At 38.9% G+C, this 27,746-nt stretch overlaps 1 protein-coding gene across 5 annotated transcripts; it reads left to right on the forward strand.

Annotated features, from left to right (window-relative positions):
- Nucleotides 1–467: 467 nt before the first annotated feature.
- Znf133 (zinc finger protein 133) lies at nt 468–26,432 on the forward strand. 5 transcript variants are annotated; one of them, XM_047542313.1, is made up of 6 exons: nt 468–534; nt 1,747–1,930; nt 9,327–9,403; nt 14,340–14,466; nt 16,159–16,254; nt 24,524–26,432. In XM_047542313.1, the coding sequence occupies exons 2-6, from the start codon at nt 1,825–1,827 to the stop codon at nt 26,263–26,265; spliced, it is 2,148 nt and encodes a 715-aa protein (XP_047398269.1). In that variant the 5' UTR covers nt 468–534; nt 1,747–1,824; the 3' UTR covers nt 26,266–26,432. The 5 variants fall into 5 exon arrangements, with proteins under 5 accessions (XP_047398269.1, XP_047398270.1, XP_047398271.1 ...); XM_047542314.1 differs by having other exon boundaries at nt 485–534; nt 1,750–1,930; XM_047542315.1 differs by having other exon boundaries at nt 511–595.
- The last annotated feature ends 1,314 nt before the right edge of the window (nt 26,433–27,746 follow it).

The raw sequence follows: 27,746 nt of genomic DNA on the forward strand, positions 1-27,746 counted from the left end.
GGCGCAGGTTTCCAACCCCACAGCCACAGCTGCGGAGATCTGAGGCCGGTAGCAACAAGAATTATCCAGGAAAGAAGTTAGGTACAAACTCCATCAGCCACTAGTACAAGCAAAAATCTAGCGCCCCTCACACGTCATTTCCGCTAGTGGTAGCGCTGCCAACACCGGATGCGGAAGTCACTGCATGGCTCACTGGGAACTGTAGTCTTTGAGGAAGAGGCATTCAGAGAGAGTAACGGCAGGGCGAGAAGCCTCACCCGGAGCTTTTACATGACCCGTGAACACGCTTTTAAGAAAAACGTCGGGTGCCACAGTTGTCTTCCTCCGGCAGACCGCCACACGTTACCTAGAGACAGACCGGTTGGAGGCCAACGCGAGCTGCCTGCTGTCAGCGCGCTTCTGGTTGCGCTGAGCAGCCTGGGAGGTGTGGTCCTCCCGCCACGCCGAGGATTCTGGGTCGTGTAGTCCCGTAGACCTGCTGGAGAAGAGCCCCAGCCGGTGGCTGGAGCGACCCCTTGTTCTTTGGTGGCGCTGGTGAGTGAGATTCCCAAGGGATCCTTGTAGCGGCGATGCTCTTTTCTGCGCGGAAAGGAAGGTCCTGAAAGGCTGGTTTATGGGATGAGCCTGGGGACCGTGTGGATGGCGCGGGGAAGCAGGGAGAGGAGGGGACGCGCAGGCATGGCTCGGGCCGTCCTCTCCCGGATGTCTTATTTTGGGGATGTGGGTGCGCATCTCCGAATGAGTGAGGTGAACCTCAACCGTGAAACGGGGTAGTAGGTGGGTGCAGGGCTCTGGCCTTCTGTCTTGGTGTTCGTGTGGGTGGCGAGAGTTTCGGCCTTGGTTGGGATCCCGGTATTGGAAGAAGCGCTTGCTGATGCCATAATCGTTTTGGTGGGGTTGAGTAAGTAGGCTTTTAGGGGTCTGATGCTTCTAAGGTGGTGAGTAGGGAATGTCTTGAGGGCCCAGCATCCCGGGGGTTTTGGTTGTTTGCGAGTTGGTGGTCTTCGGGCACAACCACCCTTCGCCTTTGCTGGGGCGGGCTGAGGGATTGGTTGGCTTAACCAAACAAGTCCAGGTTTGACTAGTTGTGGAGTGGCCACAGTGGCGTGATCACAGGGTTCCCATTCGTCTGATCGTTCCCTGGTTTGGGCCTTGGAGGAGGAGGTTGATCTGGGGCCCATTTGGCAAGTTTTTCATTGACCATAAAAATCACAGCATTTTAAATTCCATTTTAATGATTTATTATGGAGAAATTTCAAATATCCAGAAATAAAACTCTGCAGAACTGTCAATATTCAGCACTTAACTACCTTATGACCGATCTTTTTTTTTTTTTTTTTAAATGACCAATCTTAATTCATCTCAAAGTAAACAAACTGAGAGGCCTTACAACCTTCAGAACCTGGTCTCTACAAGCGGATTTCCACAGGCTGTCACTTCATAGTTTTGTCACCTTGAGCAAGAGACTGACCTCACTGTGCTTCAGTTTTTTTCATCTGTAAAATGGTAATACCATCTACTTCATTGGTATGTTGTGAGGTTAGAATGAGGTAAAACTCATGCAATACCTGGAATAGTCTCTGGTATATACTTAAGTGCTCAAGAGGTTTTACCTTTCATTATTAGTAGTAGAGAGGATCACTTCATGCTTGGTGTCAACATTATGTCAGGGCAGGTTGTGTTCTTAGACCAACATCCCAGCTCTGTTCTTGGGAAGCTGCTCACAATTATTCTTTCCTTCTGCAGCAGGTCCATTCTTGATGCCCTCAAGGAAGAGGAGGTGCTACCCTATTGGAGCTTGAGGGTTTCCACCAGCTTCCCTGAATGCTTTTTGTTGCTGTTCTGCCTCCAGTGACCCCCCTAGCCAAGCAGAGAGGACTGCCTGCTGGGAAAAGGAAGGACTCCTGGACTCCCCACTGCCCAGCTTCAGGTGAGTGCCACTTAACTTTTTGCATCCCAACCTGTGAATAGGATCTCCTTAGTTCAACTTTGACATTTTTTGTCATCTAGGATCAGAGACCCAGCTGGTTCCTGTTGAAAGACAGCCCTGGATGACAATTTTCACAGATATTCAGACCTAGTGCCCTGATTCGTGACTCCTTCATCCTTGCCCCTTACATTCCTCCTCTCAGCATTTTTCAGACTTCTCATTTCCAGGGCTTGTCTGGTGCTGTGAAGTTGTCAGCATTTAGTTCTCGTGTCTTCCAATGCCCTTACTCTTTTTCCATGCTAGAGTAGTTTATAGCAAATCCCAGTTTTATTATTTCACCTGCAAGTAACTTCAGAAGGCATCTCTAACGTATTAGGATGTATATTTGTATGTATAATTTTATTTTGACATATGTATAATTTTAACATGTATACTTTCATTGTTATACCTAATGAAATTAAAGACTGTTAATATTTAATACCCAGTCTATATTTAATTTTTACAATTGTCTAAAAATACCTTTTCTCCCTAGTTAAAACACCCCTGGTGGGAGGCAGGAGAGAGAGAAGCATCTGGAATTCAGCATGATGGTTTATCCTGTCTCTACCTGTTTCTACTCTTACAGTAATTTCTACTTCATGACACAAGCTGGACCTCTCAGTTTTCCTTGTTTTCTTATTCTTTCTGAACTTACTTTTCATTTGATTGGCGATTACATCCTTTAGTTCCACCCATGCATACTCCTTGATTCTTTCTTCTTCTTTTTATCATTGTTTCTACACTACCTTATCCTCCTGTCTATTCTCCACCTTCTTGCCCTGTGCACTTGCTTCCATTAAAGTTGAACTCCTTGAAAAAATCACCTTTATTTTGCTGTCTCAATTTCTATCTTTCAGTCATCTCTTAAACTTTACAATAAGGCTTTTTCAGTCTTTTCTATTAAAAATAACCTTGTTTGGGCTGGGCATGGTGGCGCATGCCTGTAATCCCAGTGGCTCAAGAAGCTGAGGCAGGAGGACTGTGAATTCAAAGACAGCCTCAGCAAAAGTGAGACACTAAGCAACTCAGTGAGACCCTTTTTCTAAATAATATACAAAATAGGACTGGTAATGTGGCTCAGTGGTTGAGTGCCCCTGAGTTCAATCCACAGTACCTCCCCCCAAAAATAACCTCGTTAAGGTCTCCATTATTCTCCCTATGACTAAATACCACACTCAATTTTCAGCAACACTTTACATAGTTGCTTATTTCCTCTTTAAAATATCTTTTCACACAGTTGCTCTTCGTTTCCAGAGACTGCCCCTCCTCTGTCCCTTTTGCTGGTTCCTTCTCTACTTTTAAGCCTGTACTGTGTTCAGTTCTTAGACCTCTTGTCTTCTCCAGCTGTATTCTCTTCCTGGTGGTACTGTCCCTTCTCAAGGCTCCAGGTGCCATCTCTGCGCTTCACCCTACATCTCAACCTTCAACTTCACATCTTAGTTTCCTGCTGTCTACCTTACATTTCTGCTTGGATATCTCATGGACCTCCCAAACTTAATGTATCCAATAACAAATTCTGATCACTTCCCCAAACATACTGCTAGTGAGGTATAGATGATTCTTTAAAAGGGAGCAGAGACCTGGAAACTCCTGGTAGACTACATGGCAACTGGACAGATTGTCTGTGATTAGTCTACCATTGACCTGGCAGATTGCTCAGGCTCAAAACCTTGCAGTCATCCTGGGGCTGGGGGTATAGCTCAGTTGGTAGAGTGCTTGCCTCGCAAGCACAAGGCCCTGGGTTCAGTCCCCAGCACAAAACAAACAAACAAACAAACAAACAAACAAACAAACAAACAAAAAACCTTGCAGTCATCCTCAGTTCCTTTCTTGCTCTTACACACTGTTTATACTAAGCAAATCTGAGCTCTAACAATCTCCAACCCCTGCTGCTTCCACTGTGGTCCAGGATACCATTCCAGTTGGATCATTTCCTTGATGTGGTCTCTTGACTCCCCCTACTGCCCCCAAAGGTTTTATACAGCAACAAGGATCTTTTCAAGTATAAATCAGATTATGACATGCATTTGCTGAAAACCCTGCAGTAACTTTTCATTCCAACCAAGGTACAACCTGTATCCTACAAGTTTGGACATTGGACTTCATCTCCACCACTCCATCTCAGTCATACCACATCAGATATGGTGAACCATCTGTCTGTTTCTTCACCATGCCAGCCTGGCTCTTACATCAGGGTCTTTACCCTGACTCTTCCCTTGTCTAAGATGTTTACTCCCTCACATTCTTCGGATTTTTACCCAGTCAATTCATAAATGCCTTTCCTAATCACCCTATTTAAAATTTGAAAGTGACCCCGCTTCTGTTACTGCTTTTCTTCTGTGTTTTTCTTAAAGTCACTCATCACTTACTGATAAACTGTGTTTTATTGATTTATTTCATGAGCCCATCTTTCTCCTTTAGACTTTCATTTCCATGAGGGTAGGAATTTCTGTCCTTGTTGACTTCCACATGCCCAGTATTTACAACAGTGCCTGTCACACCTTAGCTCAATAAATAATAATTGAACAAAGGAACAACCCAACCTTGTGTATACAGCTCATTCTGGAAGTAATAGATGAAGCAGACGAGGATGTTGGGCAGTGGTCTTCAGAGACTGTGTCAGGAGGCTTTTGCCATTGTAAGGCAATGTAAACCGGTAAGTGTGAGGAGAGAGTTGGCAGAGGTAGAATCAGTCATTCTTGGTAACTGGTTTGCTGTGGCAGGTAGGGAAGTAGTAGTCATAATGGCTGAATAAGCACATGAATGATGGGGAGGGTGCTTCTGTTATTAAGAATGTTGAAGAGATAATCCCAGCGGCTTGGGAGGCTGAGGCAGGAGGTTTGCGAGTTCAAAGTCAGCCTCAGCAATTTAGTGAGGCCCTAAGCAACTCTGTGAGACCCTGTCTGCAAATAAAATACAAAAAAGGGCTAGGGATGTGGTTCAGTGATTGAGTGACCCTGAGTTCAACCCCTGGTCCAAAAACATAAAAAGAATGCTGAAGAGAGAAGGCATAACACGTTTGAAAAGGTTCTGATTCGATTATTGATTACTGCACAACTACCCTAAAACTTGGTGGTTTAGAAGAGTAACCATGTTAATCTTCCTGATTCTTTGGGTTACCTGCTGTATCAGTTAAGTGGTTCTTCCACTCTGAGTTACAGATCTCACTGAGACTGAAGTCATTTGGGGACTCATTTGGGTTCCTCATACATTTGGTGTCTTAGTTTGTTGGCTGGAAGGCTGGACTTAGCTTGGTACTGGGCCTCATTCTTCATGTATCCTTGGGCCTCTGCCTCTCTGCATGCTTCTGCAGGGTAGTTGAATTTCTTAGGGTTCCCATGAGTGAAAGGTTTCTAGATCTCTTATGACTGAAACCTGTAAAGGTAGGCGTGGTGGCACACACCTGTAATCCCATCGACTTATAGAGACTGAGGAAGGAGGATTTAAGTTTGAAGCCAGCTTCAGCAACTTAGCAGGATCCTATTTTAAAACAAGAAATAAAAAGGGCTGGGGATGTAGCTTAGGGGCAAAGAGCCCTTGGGTTTAATCCCTAGAACTGAAACCTGCAAGTGGCATACTGTCACCTGTATCACATTTACTGGCTAGAGCAGAAATAAGGCCAACCTGAAGGAACACCCCCCCACCCACAGTGTTTAAAACTGGAATAATTTGAACAATAAAATAGTAATAATACTGTATTATAAACCCTAGGATAAAATATGAACCCATATTGATATAAATAAATAATTGAATACAAATAAATAGGGAGATGGGATAGCTTTTGCTTATGGAATTCTAATTAATAAGTTTGGTATGAAAGAGGGATATAAAACATTGTAACTTGGTAAATATAGTAATAAATGTTACAGTCAGGTTTCACAGAAGTGTGCCAAAGTCAGTGGGTGGAAGTTTGAAGAGAATCAGGATATTTGCATAACCTCAAAGTCCTTATATTCATTATAAACAGAAATTTAGTGACTTTACAGTGGAGAAACCCAGTAGACACTGCCATAACCAAGTGGTCAAGATCACATATAACATCACCAGTTGTGAGACATGCCAGTATGAACTCATTGATGTGGTACTGTGTAAAGGACACAGCATCACAGCCTGCGAGGTATCATAACCTAAAGGGAAATAACCTCATTCTAAGCATGAAAACACAAAGGAAAATGGAGGGCATTCTTCAAAAACATCAAGTTTACAAAAGAAAAGACAGGATTTGTTGCAGATGAGAGGAGATTAAAGATAGAAAAGACAGGATTTGTTGCAGATGAGAGGAGATTAAAGATACATGACAACTAAATGGAATTTGAGAAACTATTGGAACATTATTGGAACATTATTGGAAAAAATGGCAAAGTTTAATTAAGTCAATAGTATTGTGTCAATGTTAGTTGCCTCCTTTTGTTCATGGTACTATGGTTTTCTAAGATGTTAACATTAGAGAAAGTAAAGAGTATATGGAAATTGATATTTTTTAACTTCTCTGTAAGTCTAAAATTAGTTCTAAATAAAGTTTTAAAAGTTCATCAATCCTATATCCTTGAGGGTTTTTTTTTTTTTAAGTGACCAGTAGTTATTCAGGTTTTTTTTTTTGTTGTTGTTGTTTTTTCATTTCATTTTATTTTATTTGCAGTGCTAGGGATAAAACCCAGGACCTCACACTTGTCACACTTGCTAGGCAGGTGCTCTGTCACTGAGACTGACCCTACGCCCCAAACACACAAACATAAACTATGCCATTTTAACCATGTTTAAGTGTTCTGTTCAGTGGCATCAAGCATCTCACATTGTCGTGTAACTTTCATAACTATGATCTCTAGAACTCTTCATCATGTAGAATGGAAACTCTGTGTCCTTTGAAAATAATTTCCCATCTCCCTGTTTCCTTGGATCCTGGCCACCACCATTCCACTTTTTGTTTCTGTGAATTTGACTACTCTAGGTAACTCAAATAAGTGGAATCATATGGTATTGTCCTTTTGTGATTGGCGTATTTCACCATAGTGTCCTCAAGCTTTATCCATGTTGTAGCATGTCCAAATTTACTTCCTTTTGAAGGGTGAAAAATATTCCACTGTATGTATATACCACATTTTCTTTATTCCTTTGTCTTTGGATGAATCCTAAGTTGTTTCCACCTTTTGGTTATTTTTAATGATGCTGCTATGAAGCTTTTAAAATACAATTATTAATTGTATATTAATTGTATATTAATTATTAATTGTATTAATTAATTATTGTATTAAATGTACAAGTGAATGGGCTTCACTGTGGCATTCCATACATACATATGTCAAGCTTTGATCATGTCCACCCTCCCTTCTCTTACCGCCCCCATTCCCTTCTTCCCCAAGGGCATTGAGTTTATTTAGACTATCTGGGCAAGAAAGAGGCAATTGTGACTTCTCCTCAGGTCTGAAAATATGGTGTATTATAATAATGAGTTTCCTAATATTGAACCAATCTGGGTAAATCTCACTTTGTCATGGTGAAATATTTTCCTAATATTTTATTTAGACTTTTTTTCAATATTTGTAAGTGATAATTACTATCAAGTTTAGGCCCCAGTGTTTTCCTTGCTTTATAAAAAGAATGAGAAAATTCTCCTTATTTTTCAATGTTCTGCAACAGTTTTTAGAGTATTGAGACCATATAGTTTGAAGGTTTAGTTTGACCCTCTAAGGTCAATTTTGATAAGTTATAGTTCTTTGGAAGTTGTTCACTACATCTCTGTGTGCAGAGCTCTGTAAAATAATCTAATATGACTTTAAATTTTTTTTTTTGTGAACTGAGGATGAATCTTGGTGATGGAACACTTGCCTAGCATGTGTCAGGCCCTGGTTTCATGCCTATCACCATTAGAAAAGTTTTTTAGTAGTTCAATATTTATTTCCCTTGTCATCTCTTACTTTGAATATTTACATTTTTGGTTTATTTCATTGAGCATGTCTTCATGGTTCCTCCATGTAGCATGTTTCAGAATTTCCTTTCTTTTCAGGCTGAATGATATTCCACGGTCTGCATATACCACTTTTTGTTTATTCATCTTTCATTATTACTTGTGTTGTTTCTATTGTTTGGCATTGTGAATAATGCTGCTGTAAACATGAGTGTACAAACATTCATTCAAGTTACTGCTTGCAGTTCTTTTGGGCGTATAATGGCATGGGGATCACACAATAATTGTATTTTAAATTTTTGGAGGAACCATCATACTGTTTTGTGGCTGTACCCACCTGTAGCCTGTGGGTGTACATTTCAATCTGTAATGTGCAGTAGTTGAATTATGAGTTTGAAAAATGTGATGGTGGTAGTTTGGTATTTTTTGCTTAGAATTTCTGTGGATTTTTGTTGTTGTTATTTAAAATCTAATAGTTTAGAAAAACTAGAAAGTAGATATCTTAGAGTTATAAGTCAGCTTCTCCATTGTATCAGGTTATCTGTTTTTGAAATGTTTCTTCAATTATACTTTTAAATATTTGTTCTGTTCTATTTTTTTGTTTGGTTTTAGGCATATATTAATATTATTCCTTTGTCTGTTTTCCATTCTAACCTCTTTTTCTCTGATCCTTTTTATTTTTTATTTCATTTTTTTATTCTCTTCTTTTCTGGTTATTCTTAATGCCCACCATGTTTTTATTTAAATTATTCTTTCTTGAATGTCCTATAATTTAGACTTCATTTTGCATACAGTAATCCTACAAGTAAGGTTTGTTTTTATTTTTTCACAGGGTCAGTCATATCTTATTTTTTTTACTTTACTTTCTTGCCTTCTTCTTAGTTTCTTGGTTTTTGAATTTTTGATCCAGAATGCTATCTTATATCCTGAAATGTTTGAAAATATTTAATTCAGCTTGGAATTATGGTTTTATAATGGATTTTTATGTTTCACCATAATTTGTGTGTGTGTATGTGTGTATGTGTGTGAAATTTTCTTTAACTGAATTGTTTGGATTCTCATTTTCTCTCTTTCTTTCTCTCTTTATAGATGATGATTTCATGTCTGTATTTCTGTAAACAGAACTGGTAGTCTAGTGTTTTTGAGATTTTTTTTCTAGTTCAAGAAAATTCTTATCAGTATAACAAAAGTACTGCTTTCTACTTGGTTGCAAAGGAAGGAAAGCTTGTGTGTCCTTTTTTTATTTTAACGTTTTGTTTTGCAAGACTTCATATTTTCCTCCTTGTTTGTTTTTTTCCTTTAACTTGCTGTATCCAAGGACTACCTTTTCCTTGCTTTTTTACACTTCCCTTTGGCCACTGCTCCACCACTTGTAGGGTTCAAGAGCAGGTTCTCACTAATGGGAAGAGTGTTTCTACCTGACACCCTCTCATTTCTGTTTTCCTTACCCAGATCTACCTTCTGAATATCATCCTTCTTTAGGGAGACCAGGAAAAGTGGCCACAGGGTCCCGGAGAGCCAGGGGAATGGTGAGTGTTTCCTTTCTCCATACTGGCTGTCAAAGGATGGACACATTCCCTTCTCCTGCCCTGACTCCCTTATTGATACTTAGCTTAGTCCAGCTCCAGTTCTGGCTATGAATCATCTTACCTGAAACTCTTCTTCAGCATCTCTCTCTGCTCAGTCCATGACTTGGTGATTAACCTAGTAGTTAGCCCTGAACAACACACAATCTGCAGTATAAGAGTATACATTCCTTTATTCAGCTTTACAACTTCTACTGGTTTAGAGTGACATCATAATAACAGAATAGGAAGAACTAGTAATCTCCCTCCCCACCTACATAACAGTTGTAGTGGTGGAATCTTTCAGATGTACCTATTTTGAAAGAGTTTAGTGAAACTTTCAGCTTCCAGGGGAAGGCATGAATGGTATATCACATTTAATATCAGCTCTTAGTGAAGTAGTGCCATCTTTCCCTCATCCTCTTGGTCCTGTGGCAGCAGCCAGGCACATGTTACTAGAGCAGCTTGCACCAGGGTGGAAAATAAGGATTTTATATTCCAGGTATCAAGGATCTGTGCTCTGATTGCCTTTCCTGATCACAGAGGTGGTCTGCCATTGTTCCAACCCTCACCAGCTAAAGTGACTTCCAGGGGATTTAAGGAGTCACAACCTGTTCCCTCCCTTTACTTTTCCTTTTTCAAAAGCCAGGCATTCCAGGACTAGGAAAGTAAAAAGCAATCGCATATATAGGGGAATTTAGAAAGTCACCATGCACAACTAAGGGAAGGTACAACATTATACCTTGTGCTAATCCCTGGGATGGAGATACCTTATATCAATTGAAAAACAAACAAAACCCAGCAAACCTTGAGTAAGGGGGAGAATCTGACTTTCATAGTTGTCATATTTTAGGATTCAGATGTTCCATTCTCAAGAAAAATCACAAGGCATTAAAAAATATATATGACACATTCAGATCTCACTGATAAGCGGATGATGACATGTATGCGGGGAGGAAGGAGGGACTGTATAGAGGGAAAAGAGAGGTGGGAAGGGTGGGAGGGAAGGAAAAAAATAACGGTATGAATCAAACATCATTACTCTATGTAAATGTATGAATATGCAAATGGTATGCTGTTACTCCATGTACAAACAGAAACAACATGTATCCTATTTGTTTACAATAAAAATAAATTTAAAAAAATATATATGACCCATTCAAAGGGGAAAAAGCAGGTCAATAGGAAATACTGACTTACTAGACAATGACTTTAAAATAGCTTGAAAAGATGCTTAAAGACCTAAAGGATATATACAAAGTTAAGAAAATAATGTAAGAACAAAACGTAAATGTAAATAAAGATATAGAAAACTTATCAGAGGAATCATTCAGCCTTTGGTTTTTTGGGATTGGTGTATTTCACTTAGCATGATTCTCCAACTCCCTCTGATAAGTGGTTGATGATACATAAGTGGGGGCAGCGGAGAGGTAAGGGAAGAATGGAAGAAGGATGGATTGTGTAGATGGAAATATGAGGGGTGGGGAGGGGGCAGGGGAAGGAAAGATAATAAAATGAGACAAACATCATTACCCTATGTACATGTATGAATACGCAATGGTATGACTCCACTTTGTGTATAACCAGTATAACTATAACGATAGTTCTACTCCATTTGTGTACAGTGAATCAAAATAAAAATAAAAAAACTAAAACTTATTCTATGAAGAAAAAAAAAGAGAAAACTTAAACCAAAGAGAAATTTTGGAGCTGAAAAGTGTAACAACTGAAATGAAAAATTAATTAGAGGGATTTTGAAGCAGATTTGAGCAGACAAAGAATTAGCAAACCTGAAGATAGGACAATTAAAATTAAGTCAGGCTGGTTGTGGTGGCACACACCTGTAATCCTAGCAACTCAGGAGACTGAGGCAGGAAGATCACACTGAGCTAAGCCTCACAACAGGGCTGTAAGCAATCTAGCAAGACCCTATCTCAAAAGATAAAAATAATTGGGGATATGACTCAGTGGTTAAGCACCCTTGGGTTTAATTCCTGGTCAAAAAAAAAAAAAAAAAAAAAAAATTTAAGCCAGAAACTCAGAAAAAGATTGAAGAAGAATCAACAGAGTCTTTGGAGCATGTGGAACATGATCAAGTAGAAGTGGACCAACATACACATTGTGTGATTACCAAAAGGAGAAGAGAAAGAAAAAGGGAAAGAGATTACTTGAAGAAATATTGACCAGAAACTTTCCAAATTTGATGAAAGACTTGAATATGAACATTCAAGAACCTCAATGAGGGCTGGGGTTGTGGCTTGGTGGTAGAGTGCTTGCCTGGCATGTTTGAGAGGCACTGGGTTCGATTCTTGGCACTACATATAAATAAATACATAAAAGTCCATTGACTAGTAAAAATAAAAATGAAAAAAAAAAAAAAAGAAACTCAACTAAGTATAAATGGGATAAATTCAAAGAGACCTACATCACAGCATGTTATAATCAAAATATCAAAAGCCAAAAACATCTAAGAGAATTTTGAAAACAGCAGGGAACAAGCTGCTTCACATACAAGGGATACCTTACATCAACTGAAAAACAAAAATCTCAGAAAGCAGAAGGCAATGAGTTGATATTTTCAAAGTGCTCAAAGAAGAACAGATAAAATGAATATTAGGTACATGTGTATAATGGAGTAAAATATTTCTTAGTCTTAAAAAGTAAAATTTTCAGGCAGTAATGTTCTCTTACAACATACAGAACTAGAAAAGGAAGAACAAACCAAACATAAAATTAGTACAGAGAAAAATAATAAGCATTGGAACAGAGTCAATTAAATAGAGAATAGAAAAATAATAGAGAAAATTAGTGAAAGTTCTTTAAAAATTAAAAACCTTTACATGTGGAGAGGACACTGGCATAATAAGGATTTAGAGATCAATGGAATAAAATACAATCCTCTTACATTGCTGGTGAAAATATAAAATGGCGTACCTGGTGTGGAAATGGTGCATTTGCTAGTTCTTATTTCTCTGTGCTCTCTCTCTATTTTTTGCAATAGCCATTCTATATCCTTGTGGACTTCATTTACATTTCCGTAACCATTAGTGATGGTATCCTTACATGTGCTTAGTGGCTGCCATGGTTTAGATGTTCAACATAAAATTATCATTTGCACTTCTGGGTGTATACTCAAAAGAATTGAGAGGAAGAACTCAAACAAATATTTATACATCACTGTATTTGGCAGAATTATTCACAATAGCCAGAAGCATGTCCATTGATAAAATAGATAGACAAAATATAGTATTTACATGCAGCGAAGTATTGCTCACCCTTAAAGAGGAATGAAATTCTTAATGTATGCTTCTATGTGAATGAATCTTGAAGATATACTACGTGAAATAAGCCAAACACAAGAAGACATAACATTGTTGGATGCAGTGGCATGGGCCTATAGTCCCAGCAACTTGGGAAACTGAGGTAGGAGGATCAAATTTGAGACCAGCCTCAGCAACTTAGTGAGACCCTAAGCAATTTAGTGAGATCCTGTCTCAAAATTAAAAGTTAAAAAAGCCTGGGGACATGGTTCAATGGTATAATACACCTCTGCCTCGCCACCCCGCAAAAGACAACTTTGTGTGATTCTCCTTATTTTTGCTATAAAGAATAACCAAATGTGTAAAGTCAGAAAATAAAATGGTTGGGGCTGGGGTTGTGGCTCAGTGGTAGCCTAGCACATGTGAGGCACTGGGTTCGATCCTCAGCACCACATAAAAATAAATAAATAAACAAACTATAACTAAAAATATTTTTTAAAAAAAGAGCATAAAATGGTCATACCAGGTCTGAGGAGAGAATGGGACATTACTGTTTATTGATTACAGAGTTCGAGTGTGGAAGTGCTGAAAATGTTCTCTAGATGGATAGTGGTGATGGTGAATCCATTTAAAAAGACCTAGTTCCAGACCCAGTGTTGGGAAACCTCATCCCAATGTATCTTCTATTTTGAAATAGTGCTAAGTAGATAGAATAAAACTAAGCAGGGGGATTAGAGCAGGGAATAGAGATGAGTTTTTTGATTGAATGACCAAGAAATTCCACTGTTAGTATCCAGTATGGGGAGGAAATTTCTTTATCTTTTCTTTTTTTCTTTTTCTTTTTTTTTTTCTTTTTTTGGTGGTACTGGGGATTGAATCCCAGGACCACATGCATGCTAGGTAAGCATTCTACCACTGAGCTACGTCCTCAGCAAGAAGTTTAATGTATCGTTATAGTTGTTTCAAGTTGAGAAAACTGAGGCATTAGTTGGTGGCAGAAATGAGCCTCAAACCCAAACACTGTGGTTCAGATACTCCACCATTCCCCAGTAACTACAAAAACTGAGGTCTGCGGGATTTGGGGAAAAACTGAATTGTTTAGTCTTTGCCAGTATAGAATTGTATGAACTTCAGTCACTCAGATGTTGCAGTGCCAATAAGATACCTGTTTCATCTTTTAAATTCCTCTATGTGTGTGTGTGTGTGTGTGTGTGTGTGTGTGTGTGTGTGTATCTACTGGAGATCAAACCCAGGACTTTGCTCATGCTTGGTGAGCACTCCACCACTGAGCTATATCCCTATCCCCTGATGTTTTAAATTCTTAAAACTCAGAAAGTCTGTTGTGCTTTAATTGTTATTTAATTTTTGTATGTTGTTTGTTCTGCTTGGATCTAAAGTTCCCCAAACCTATGGACTCTTATTTTTTACATGTATACCCCAAAGAGTCCACTCAGGACCTTGAATATATAGGTTCACAAATGCTGCTGGCTGAATAGACGTGGGGTTTAAAGGTCTTGCAACAGGTGGCAACAGTCGCAGGCAGTATCTGTGTATTTCACCGCCTCCCCAGAGTAGCCTTTCTCTACCCCTCATCCTGAGCCATGAGCAAGCAGGCGAGTAGGCTGTATTTTATGTTTCAGGCACACATGGCATTCAGGGATATAGCTGTGGATTTCTCCCAGGAAGAGTGGAGCCTGCTGAACCCTGCCCAGAGGACCCTGTACAAGGAGGTGATGCTGGAGAACTACAGCAACTTGGTCTCTCTGGGTAAGTGTGACTCTGAATTATTTTTTCCACATTTTATATTAGCGCATAGTTGTATAATGTTGGGATTTTTTGTTATATATTCATATGTATGCATAACATATTTGGCCAAGATTACTCCCCAGCACTTCTCTTCTCCTATCCCCTGGTCCCTTTCCTCTATTAATACTGATTCTACTGATTTCCCTTTGATTTTCATGAGATCCCATCACCCCACCCCAGTTTGCTTTTCCTTTTTCTTTTCCTCTAGCTTTCACATATAGGCGAAAACTTTTGACCCTTGACCTTATGAGTTTGGCTTATTTTGTTTAACATAATGTTGCAAGTTCCATTTTCCTGCAAATGACATAATTTCATTTTTATTTATGACTGAATAAAACTCCATTGAGTATATATGTTGTGGAATCAGACCATCAATAAGCGGCAAATGGCACTCAGAGAGTGGGAGAACTCAAATTTTATCTTATGCTGTGGGCCCAAAGGGAGATCAAACTCCAAATTCTGAGCTCCCATCTCCAGTTTCTCACAACATTTATGGGTGATCTGGTGCCATAAAATTTCTAGTCTAAACAATAGAAGGCCATAGGTGCTTTCTAGTGGGAAGCATGTTTATAACAGCAGAGTGCTTATAAGGGGGAAAACTGACTCCTCTCCAGAGGAGAGAATTGAACCTGAAGCCTCAGCAGGGGTATTTACACTTCAAACTGGAGTGTTTAAGTGTTCTAGAGGTAGTTATGTACAATCTAAAAGGTGGGCGTCAGTGGTGTTAATTAGGTTTCCCTTTCCCAGGCACTAGTTTTTCAAGACAGTGTTCTTACAGTTTATTTTATATCCAGGCCTGATTTTGTCATCATCACACATACCTCATTTTCTTTATTCATTGGTACGTTGGTGAACGCCTAGGCTGGTTCCATAGTTCGGCTGTTGTGAATTGCGCTGCTGTAAACGTGGGCAGGCATATATCACTATAGCATAATGACTTTAATTATTTTTGGGGGGCGGGGTTCCGAGGTTTGAACTCAGGGGCCCTCGACCACTGAGTCACATCCCCAGCCTTGTTTTGTATTCTATTTAGAGACAGGGTCTCACTGAGTTAGAACCTCGCTTTTGCTGAGGCTACCTTTGAACTCGTATCCTTCTGCCTCAGTCTCCTGAGCCACTGGGATTACAGACATGTGCCACCAAGCCCGGCAACTTTAATTCTTTAGGATAAGTACCAAGGAATGGTATAGCTGGGTCATTGTGATTCCATGCCTAATGTTTTGAGGAACTTCCATACTGATTTCCATAGTGGTTGTGTTAATTTACAGTCCTACCAATAGTGTAAAAGTGTTCCTTTTTCTCTACATCTACTCCAGCATTATTATTGTTTGTAGGCTTGATGACTGCCATTTCACTCTGAATTCTTGAGTGGACCCTTGATTCCATAACCTACAGCCATCTTTTTTTCTTTTCCTGAGAGCAGGAATTCCATTTTTTTTTTTTTCACTTAAAAAATAGTTTTATTAATATACAATTTACATACCATACAAGTCACTCACTTGTAATGTACATTTAAGTAGTTTTTTAAAATTTATTTTTATTGTAAACAAATGGGGTACATCTTGTTTCTGTTTGTACGTGAAGTAGAGGCATACCATTTGTGTAATCATACATTTACATAGGGTAATGGTATTTGATTCATTCTGTTGTTAGGAATTCCATTTTCTAAACCAAAACTCATCACCCAGCTCGAGCAAGGGAAAGAAACATGGAGGGAAGAAAGAAAATGTCTACTGGTCACCTGTCCAGGTAAGTGGGAGAACACTGGGCAAATGGGACACCAGAGTGTCAGCAGCTCAGAGGGTTGGGAGAGAGGAGACATTGATAAGGTACTGGGGAGGGAATTTGTTCTCTTGACTTCATGGGCTGCTGTTCTGATTGCCAGGCATAGCCTCCCTTCAGACCTTCATTTTAATTCAAATTAGGGACTTTCCTTGTGTCCCCTTCCTCCTCTGGGAAGCTTTTGTCCTTCCATTGGGTTTTTCTCCCTTTTCCCCAGGCTAACTCAAGAATATAGCAAAAACTGAACTAGAGAAAGATAGCAAAGCCCAGTAGAAGAAAGGAGAGTTAAAAAGCCAGTTGAGAAATTGAAATGGAATTCTTATAAAAACAAAAAACAAACAAACAAAAAAATAACTGAGCCAAGAATAGTTTAAATTTTTTTTTTTTTTTTAATTTTTATATTGGGGATTGAACTCGGGCACTTTAGCACTGAGCCCTTTTTATTTTGAGACAGGATCTTACTAAGTTGCTGAAGCTAGCTTTGAATTTGCAATTCTCCTGCCTGGGCATCCTGAGTTGCTGGGATTACAGGCATGTGCTACTGCACCCAGTTAAACTATTTACTTACTTTTTCATTTTGCGGGGGATGCTGGGGATTGAACCCAGGGTCTCTTGCATGCTAGGTAACGTGCTACCACTAAGCCACATCCCTAGCCCTATTCTTTACTTTCTTTAAGAAAAAGTTGGCTGATTCCTACTGTAAGGGAGTGTAATATACAATCTTAACTTTTTATATTCTACTTAATCTGAGTACTACTTTATGTAAAATTTAAGAGCAGTGCAATTTACAGATCTAGTTACCCCCTCCCAACTTGTCATTTATATAACATGTTCCCTATTATGTTATTTATTTTAAGCACTTATATATTTATTTTTTGACTAAGAAAAAAATGTCTTTTATACTTATTCAGTATATTTATTCAGGATAAATTTTTCAGTGAACATTTTCTGTTCTTTTCTTTTTCTTTTTACTTTTTTTTTTTTTTTAAAGATTTGAGTTTCCCCTTAATATTTGTCCTTCAGCCTTAAGCACTTCATTAAGCATTTCTTGTGATGCAGGTGGCATTATTATATTCTCTCATATTTTGTTTTGCTAAAAGTGCCTTTATTTCATCTTCACTATTGAAACACATTTTTACTGGATATACGATTCTAGATTGGTTATTGTTTTAGTCAACTTTTTCACTGCTGTGACTAAAAGAGCTGACAAGAACGATTTTAGGGGAGGACAAGTTTATTTAGGGGCTCATGGTTTCAGAGGTCTCAGGCCATAGAAGCCTGACTCCATTCCTTGGGCTAGAGGTGAGGCAGAACATCATGGCAGAAGGGCGTGGCAGAGGGAAGTGACTTACATGATGATCAGGAAGCAGAGAGAAAGAGAGACTCCACTCACTAGATACAAAATATGTACCCTAAAGGCACACCCCCAATGACCCATCTCCTGCAGCCACATTCTACCTGCCTCATTTTTCCACTCAGTTAATCCCATCAGGGGATTAATTCACTGATTGGGTTAAGATTCTCATAACCCAATCATTTCTCCTCTAAACTTCTTTGCATTTTCTCACACATGAGCTTTTGGAGGATACCTCATATCCAAACCATAAGTTATTATGTTTTTTTGCACTTAAAAGGTACTGTTTTGCCCACCATTATAACTAATAAAAAAGTTTGCTGTCATTTGCATTATTATTACCCTGAATTTAATTTGTTTCCTTGGACTACTCTCAATGTGTTCTTTTTATTTTTCTTTATATTTCTGGCATTCAGCAGTTTGACTGTGGTGTGACCACCTTTAGGATATTATTCCTTCACAGTTTTTTCCCTGCCCTATTCTCACTCTTCCATTTTGGGTCAAGAATTACTGTGTATTCATTCTTTTTATGTTATTCCACAGGCTATTGAGTCTGTCTGTATTTTTAGAACTTTTTTTTCTCTTTGTTCTTCAGATTGGATGATTTCAGTTGATCTGTCTCCAAGTTTACTGTCTCATCTCTCATCTTTAGTATACTGGCCTCTGCCAGTAATTTTTTTTTTTAATATATATTTTTTAGTTGTCAATGGACCTTTATTTATTTATTTACATGCAGTGCAGAGAATCAAAAAACCCAGTGCCTCACACATGCCAGACAAGCACTCTACCACTGAGCCACAACCCCAGCCCCCAGTAAACTTTTTAAGATGTTTTTCAGTTCTGTGATTTCCATTTAGTTTTATAATTTTCTATTTTTGTGATGAGATTTTTCTGTCTGTTCGTTAATTACAAGCAAGTTTTTCTTTACTTCCTTTAAAAAAATGGTTGATACTGAATGGATATATTACTAAATGAAAAATTTGCATAATAATGTTTTATTCATTTTAATCTTTTGTTAGTAAAAATGAAGTTTGTGAAAGAGTATGTTTTTGTGAGCATGTGAAAATCTATTGTTATTTACCATTACTAGTAGTTGCCTAGGGATATGGAATTGTGGAGGGTGGGACAAGGAGTTGCTGAGAATTCTTCCTTGTTTGCATTCTTTTAAATTATAAAAGTATAGGTAACTTTAATATGTGTCTGTATGAGTGTTTTAATTTTTTAAATTCCTTTGATAATTTTGTGCTTCCTGTTCATAAAAGAAGTGTATGTAATGAGGGAAGGAAAAAAGGTGTATGTTTTCTTTTTCTGGTTAAGAAATTTTCTCCTCAGTTTTATTAAATTGAATATAGAGCCTTACAGTTAATTCTATCTTTTTTTTTTTTTTGGTGTTGGAGATTGATTCTATCTTAAAATCAAGGGAATATAACATATATAATAGAAACTATTTCTATTTTTCAATTTCTTTGTACCTATTTTCATCTGCTTGTAAGTGTCATGAGGCTCGTCATGGTCATTGTAATCAATATCAAATTCTCCACTTTTTTCAGTTTTTGCCTTTTATTTCACTTCCTTGTATTATTAGGTGTATAAAGGCTCATGACAATTTTATCTCATTCTTTAATGAAGTATTGACATTAAAGTTCTCTCTGCTTCATAACTTCCTTTTTATTTCTTATTGTCTTAGCACCTTTCTTGTGTATATTTTTGGTATGGTATTTCTTTGTTCATCCTTTTATTTTTAAATAAAAATAATATGATCTGGGTATTTTGTTTTTAAGCAGCTGCATGTTACTGATATTGCATTTTATGTCAAACCAAGCAGTGTTGTCTTTTAATTGGTACTTTGATACTTTGATACTTCTTATAATAACTGGTAAGTTTCATGAGACTTACTTAGGGGCTGTGAGGCAGATGAATAGGTGTTTTACTACATGGATAGGAAAGGAGGAAATCAGGGCAGAAGAAGTAAAGCATCTGTGTTAGTTCAGCTGCTGTAACAAAGTAACACAGACTGGGTGACTTTACAGAAATTTATTTTCTCATAGTTTTAGAGGCTGGAAGTCTCAGATCAAGGTGTCAGTTGGTTCGGTTGTTTTGAAGCCTCACCACCATGCTTCCAGATAGCCATTTTCTTGTTGTGTCTTCACATGGTCTTTACTCTATGCTCATATATTCTTGTTGTCTCTTTGTTTTCCTATAAGCACACCAATCCTGTGGGTTTAAGGCCCACCCTTATGACCCATTTAACATTAATCACTTCTTTCAAGGCCCAGTTTCCCAATACAGTCACTCTGGGGGTTAGGGCTTTAACCTAAGAATTTGGGGGGATACAATTCAGTATTTGCAAGGGTGATGTGTATTTCTATAGACTCTCAGCTGAATGTACAGTTCATAAAATATCATTGAACATTTAAGTTCATTGGATCTCAGTTATATGAATAAAGAAGATGAAGGACTGGTATATGAAAAGAAAGATGGATCAGAGTCCTGAATAAGATCAGGGAACAGTGTGATCATGCCACTTCAGCATGAGCCAAAGGAATAAAAGACTATCAGAGAAGGAAATATGCACACTAGTGACTTTGAAGATTGTGCAGTGCCTGGTAAGCTGAGAAGCTAGTGTTAGCCACTGATCATCCCTACAGAGCACCCTGAGGTTGTTGACAGGTATTATAGTGAAGAGGATGTCAGCAGGTTACCAAGTCTGCAGGGAAAGGTGTGAAATCAAGAGGCATATGGATGGTCCTAAAAGATGTATGGTAGGCAAGGATATGGAAACTGAACTGAAACAGGGTCATTGACTCAACTCTAATGCTTGGAAAAATTGTCAATCTGCTTGAGGGAAACACAGATCTTCCTTTCAGGACAGTAGAGGTAGTAGGTCTAGCCAAGGACATGGAAGGAATATGGGACAGAAATCGAGAGGATGTAGAAGCTTTATCTGTTCTGAGTGTGCATTCCAAAATGAGTGAATGCCATATACCCTAGCCTTTGTATGTTTATACAAATATGTTTTTCTCCTCAACCTGAAAGCTTATAATTATATTAATAATTAGCACTTTAATTGGCTTAAAGTTAAACTTATCTTTTTGATATACGTTTTAAAAAAATGTTTTAAAGAAAAATAGCAGCTCTCACAACAGCATTGAGCAGATTAAAGTTATAAGAATGGTGTACATATCCAAGAAACAAATCTTCGTGATTGCCCAGGAAATTTTCTTAGAAACCCAAAATATAGGTGTTTGGGTGAAAAGACTATCTTATTTCAAGTGTAAAATACATTGTAACAGTTTCATTATTACATATTTAGGACTTGGTTTGAGGAAAGGCAGTATCAGAGTTCTTAAAACAAGATAGGTACACAAAAAGAAGAGTCATCTTATCTACTTCATTAATCAGAATGTTATTACAGTATATAATAATGCAATAAATAAGCATACCAGGCTTATTTGCAAAAACATGAATGAACTAGAGAATATTATGTTAAGTTAAAAAAGCCAGACACAGAAAAATGCCACACAATCACACTTATATGTGGATCTAAAAATGTCAAACTTACAGAAGCAGAGTAGAATGGTGGTTACCATGGGTTGAGGGTGAGGGAGAAGTCATTGGGGAGATGTTGGTCAAAGGATATAACATTTCAGATAGGAGGAATAAATTCATATATTGTATATGTGGTGACCATAGTTAATAACAATGAATTATATTCTTGAAAATCACTAAGAGAGTAGATGTTCTTACCACAAAGTGATAGTTACAAGAGGTAATACATATTAATTAGTTTGAGTTATTCATTTTACATTGTACTCATATTTCAAAACATGTACATGATAAATATATATATTCAGTATTAGTTTTTAAAACAAAATTATTAATTCTCATTATTATCTAATAGGCGCTCTTAGAAATTAAAAAGAAACATAATCAGTGTTGATGTTAAAATTGCCTGGAAAATATTCTATTTCAGAAGTCTACTTTGAGCAAAGGAACCATAAATTCCCCCAAATTCTGGCATAGAATTATATTGTTTGGACATATATGTCTACATTTTCCTAACATTAAGCATTTCTGAGTATAATATTAACTTATGATTTCTCCCATCAGTAGAGTCTTGGAAATGTAACTAAACTTTCTTTGAGAGAGAGAAGCAAGTTTTTTTAATCACTAAAATATTATGTTAGTGTGGTATTAACACTGTAGTGAAGTCAGGAAAAAGATACTACATATGTCTAATTTCAAGGTTTTACTGAACTTTGACATATTAATTCCCTTCTTTGTAGTTACATGCCAACTATTAAAGTTCTTTATAAGCCCTGAGTGCCTCTCATTCTTTCAGTGCAATTTGATAACCATGACTCCTAACTTAAGTTAAACGTTTTTCTTTTTCCTTTTTTATTTTGAGGTTGAACCCAGAACACTCTAGCTACGTTCCCAGCCCTTTTTACTTGCTTATTTTTTATTTTAAGGCAACGTTCTCAATAAATTACCAAAGCTGGCCTCAAACTTGCAGTCCTGCCTCCATCTCTGCTGGGATTACAGGTGTGTGCTACTGAGGCCAGCAACTTTTTTCTTTAGAGCTAGATCTCCAGCTGCATCAAGAAGATTCCCTTCAGAAACCAGGCCATCAAAATCACTGGGAGTTTATTTATTATTTATTTATTTTGGCACTGTGGATTGAACCCAGGGCCTTATGCATTCTAAGCATGTACTGAGCTACATTCCCAGCCCTCTGTTTTTATTTTAATATGGATATTCTTGGGTTTTTAAAATTTATAATTGTCAGTACTTACTAGTTTCTATAAACCTGTCAGTACAGGAGTACCTGTAAATTTACAATATTTTATAAATGACAATCTGGTAGTATTTGTGTTCAATCTCTCTCAGACTAAATATTCCTCAAGTGCACACATAATGGCCAGTTTTACAACCAACTGAAAAGGTTGACCAATAGAGAATTGAAATTTCATTTTTCCTGCTTCTTTTATTATTCCATATAGTTATTAAAACCCTGTTAAAAATTAAAATTTCTCTTAAGGGACTACTGTAATTTCTAACATGTAATGTTTAGAGGAAAGAAAAGCCTGCCATTTTATATGTAGCCACAGAAGTTAGTATACATATCAGAGACTTTGGTTCCCATAAGGATAGGTAAGGGTATTATTTCCTATATCAAAATCATAGCGACCAGACTTACCCAGAATAGACAGAGGAGTTTCTTCTACTGCCGAAAGATCTGCTAACCATGTCCTTTTGACCTAATGTGTATGAAAGTTGACCAAGGAGATATCAGCAATGGACTTTCCTTCTGTCATATTCAAGAGGAAAAAGAGCCACAAATCCACTCTAAAAACTCCACCCATTCCAGAGTTACCGTAATCTCAAGGAGTTTGCTGGCCAGAAATAGACATATGAAATCAGTTATGAGCTGGGGATCCTCAGACAAGCTAGATTAAACAAAACTCCATGTAAGCAGTTAGGGTTTAGTCACTGCTGAGAACAGTCTTGAGGGACCACTGGGAAATCAATCCTAGGTACCATGCATGATGAGTTCCCAGCACTGGGACTGGGGAGAGATAAGCATCAGGCTACATCAGTGACTTCTCATACTGTCATCCAAGTCTGAAGTAAAGGCCATTGGAGCTACTGAAAGGAAAGAAGGTGAGCTGTTTACTTGCCAGGCACTGAAACACAAAAGGAAGATATTCATTATGTAGTTTTCTGAATGGAAAGACCCAAGAATTTTAAGTGTTAGGAAAGGGTAATTATACTAATTATAAGTTAATGATTATGCTAATTATAATAATTCAGTTAGAGTGAAAAATAGCATTCTGTATAAGAGAATCATTCTGGAATCTAGATGGGTAACATTTCTAATAAGTTTCATTATTCATTGGTCACATAAGAGTGGGTAGAGTAAGATCTATACTGGTTTTTCAGATTGCTTGGTTATTTATTATTTACTATTAGTCAGCTTTTAGTTGACTAGAACCAACAGTGATAAAACAATATATTTAATGTTAACATTTCCTATACAAGAAGTACTATGTAGGAATTTTTTCTTTCTTTTTCTCCTTTGTGCTGGGGCTTAAACCCAGGGCCTTGTGCATGCTGGGCAAGTGCTGTATTATGAACTATATCCCCAGCCTGGAAATTATTCTTTTATGCTGGTAACTGGGGGAAATTTACATTAATTATGGAAATGAACAGTTCTTAGAGATTTGTCAGGAGCGCCAGGAGGGAGCATCTTTAAGTTAGTGGGAACCTGACTATGTGTTGTCCAGTACTGAAGGCCTACTGCCTTATAGAAATTCTGACACAAAGTAATCTTCGGGTACATATTTGTCACTAGATGGGGAACCTCAGTGTTTCAGACACTGTCTCTTTAACCACTCACTCACTTATAGTTGCTTTCTTGTCTAGGGTCCTCTGGCCAGTCTGAATGACTGCTCTCTTTATCCATTTGTCATTCTAGGGAAATGGGGAAAGACATTTCAACCTGAGTCCTATAATTATAGCTCTCAGTCAAAAACAACAACAAAAAAATCAACAAACCATGTAGACATGGTTCTTATCAGTGTGTGATTATGAGCTTGAAGGTAACTATGCAGAGACTTTCATATTGGCCCTATTTGTATACTCCAGACTGCTTATGATGCTTTTATAGCCTCACTTCTATAGAGGGTCTTCTGGATTATAATAGAAGATGTATGGTGTATGATCTGGAAAGTAGGTCATAGAAAGGAAGTCTTGGTCAGGTAGCACGTAATTTTAAGCATTTTGAAGAATGGGATCAAGACTCATCATCAGATTAGGCAGAATTATTTGGGCTGTCCCACCGAGGACTCCATTCTGATTCAGCTTTTCTCTCTGCTGCAGAAGCAAAGCCAGAACTCCACCCTGGTCCTTTGTCCCCCCCGGATTTCTCCAGTCAGAAATTCCCTGTGCAACATGTGCTGTGTAATCATCCTCCCTGGATCTTCACGTGCTTGTGTGCAGAAAGTCATGTCGATCCTGGGGATCCATGCTTGGGGGACCGGAAGCAGCAGCAGCCAGCCTCTGATGGAAGCTCCTGGAGGGATAAAGCAGAAGGCCAAGAGCGAGAAGGCACCAAGCCTTTGTTTGGTAGGACAAAAAAAAGGGCTTCAGGAGCATTTTCCAAGCCACCCCAAAGGCAGCCAGTCGGCTCTCGGAATGGCATCAGAAGGGTAGAAGTGGAGGCCAGTCCAGCTCAGACAGGGAACGCTGAGGAAACAGACAAATTGCTGAAGAGGATAGAAGTCCTAGGATTTGGAACCATCAACTGTGGAGAGTGTGGACTGGGCTTCAGCAAGATGACAAACCTGCTTAGTCACCAGAGGATACACTCAGGGGAGAAGCCTTATGTGTGTGGTGTGTGTGAGAAAGGCTTCAGTCTAAAGAAAAGCCTTGCCAGACACCAGAAGGCACACTCGGGGGAGAAACCAATTGTGTGCAGGGAGTGTGGGCGCGGCTTCAACCGGAAGTCAACCCTCATCATTCACGAGAGGACACACTCAGGCGAGAAACCTTACATGTGCAGTGAGTGTGGGCGAGGCTTTAGTCAGAAGTCAAACCTCATCATACACCAGAGGACACACTCAGGGGAGAAGCCTTATGTGTGCCGGGAGTGTGGCAAAGGCTTTAGCCAGAAGTCAGCTGTGGTTAGACACCAGAGGACGCACTTAGAGGAGAAGACCATCGTGTGCAGTGACTGTGGCCTCGGCTTCAGTGATAGGTCAAACCTCATCTCCCACCAGAGGACACACTCGGGGGAGAAGCCTTATGCCTGTAAGGAATGTGGGCGATGCTTCAGGCAGAGGACAACCCTTGTCAACCACCAGAGGACACACTCAAAGGAGAAGCCTTATGTGTGTGGAATATGTGGGCACAGCTTTAGCCAGAATTCAACCCTCATCTCTCACAGAAGGACGCACACAGGGGAGAAGCCGTATGTGTGTGGGGTGTGTGGGCGGGGCTTTAGTCTGAAGTCACACCTCAACAGACATCAGAACATTCACTCAGGGGAGAAGCCAATCGTGTGCAAGGATTGTGGTCGAGGTTTCAGCCAGCAATCAAATCTCATCAGACACCAGAGGACACACTCAGGGGAAAAGCCTATGGTGTGTGAGGAGTGTGGACGAGGCTTTAGCCAGAAGTCAAACCTCATTGCACACCAGAGAACACACTCAGGGGAAAGACCGTATGTGTGCCGGGAGTGTGGGCGAGGCTTCAGCCACCAGGCAGGGCTCATCAGGCACAAGAGGAAGCATTCGAGGGATAAACCTTACATGTGCAGGCAGTGTGGACTAGGCTTTAGCAATAAGTCAGCTTTAATCACACATAAGCGGGTACATTCAGAAGAGAAGTCTTGTGTGTGCAGAGAGTGCGGCCAAGGCTTTATCCAGAAGTCACACCTCACCTCACATCAGATGGCACACAAAGGGGAGAAGCCTTATGTGTGCAAGGCCTGTGGACAAAGCTTTAGGCAGAAGTCTCAGCTCAAGAGACACAGGAAGATAAAGTGCGTCCACCACAAACCGACACTCCAGCCCAACTCTGAGGCCTGCTTGGGACAATCTGATCCCTTGTATTCTCTTTGAAAGTGACGATGGTGGAGAGGACTAATGGTCAAAATCTACACTTCCATGTAATGGAATAGAAAAATGCATTCCATAAGTGATCAAAGGACATTAATTTAGTGTACTTTCTCCCCAGTCAATCTCCATGTTTTGTGGCCTTTTGTTCTAATAAACTTTGCTTCTTTACAAATCTGGAATTTTGGGTGTGTGCCTCGTTCATACATCTATAAGTAATAAGGAATGCTACAGATACCTTGAAATCTTAAGTCCACCATCACACAAAAATTCAGTCCCTTGGAAGACATAAGGACTGAGTCACTCATGTATTTATCAGAAAGTCTTGTCTTTTGTGTGAGGAGAGTATAAGAAGTTTCTATAGAGATTTTAGGTGAGAGGAGGGAATTTCCCAGAAAAATATGACTTTATCTAGATAAGTTTTATCTGCACTACCCTCTTTCCTTGCTTCTGACAGACAACTCCTTTTATTTATTTTTTATATTAGGGGTTGAACCATGGGATGCTTTATGCTTTATCTTAAGTTACCCTGACTCCCAGTGCCGCCCCCTTTTTTTAGACAGGGTTTTGCTTAGTTGCTAAGACTGGCCTCAAACTTTTGATCTTCCTGCCTCAGGCTCCTGAGTGGCTGGGATTACAGGCGTGTGTCACCATGCCCAGCCCCTTTCTTGCTTTTTGCCTTTATCTCTTGAACATCTGTGTTTTGCCTTTTCTGAGTCATTCACTAACTCCCTTTATTGCTTTCCTCAGACTTTGGTCCCTGATCCTCCCATCTTGGGGCCCTCTTACCAATACATTGTCTTTAGTACTTCATTCCCAGGGCTAATTCTTTGGTCTCAGAGCTTTGAGTCTTAGGCACACCTATATCAGGCCACCAAGAACATGGATAGTACCCAGTCACCCCAGTTGTACCCCTTTGGCACTCCAATACTTACATGATCATGTTTAACCATGTGTCTTTCCCAGTTTCTAATAATAACGATAATAATCCTGTAATACCAGAGTACAGGACTTTTAATCATGCTCCTCAGCATTCTATCCCAGGACCTGGTGCACATGCCAACCATCCAGTTAACTGACTGAAGGCCCCTTATCCACAACACCTTTGATAGTTCTCCAATTGCAGGGCCAATGATATTTAACTATATTTAAAGAATGTAACCACACCACCTCAATCAACTGTGTCCCAGACCATAGTGGTTTTTCTCAAAATTGCCTTCAAAGTGAAGATCATCTCAAGGGTGAAACTAAGATCATTTTTTTGTTTGTTTGTTTTTAAGATTTCAGAAAGATTTAAGTGTGTGACTGAGACTACATAAAATGGTTTCTGTGAATTTTAAGCGTATTATCCCAGAGTACTTTGACACTCAGTCCAAACCAGAGAGAGACTTTTCTTGAAGATCTTTGTGGATGTGGTTTTGTCTAATGGAATGAATTTCAATAAAAAACAGAACTCAAAGACATTTACAATAGAGACACCAGCTTGG

Source organism: Sciurus carolinensis, chromosome 2 (genome assembly GCF_902686445.1).
Source record: "Sciurus carolinensis chromosome 2, mSciCar1.2, whole genome shotgun sequence".
Lineage (NCBI taxonomy): Eukaryota > Metazoa > Chordata > Mammalia > Rodentia > Sciuridae > Sciurus > Sciurus carolinensis.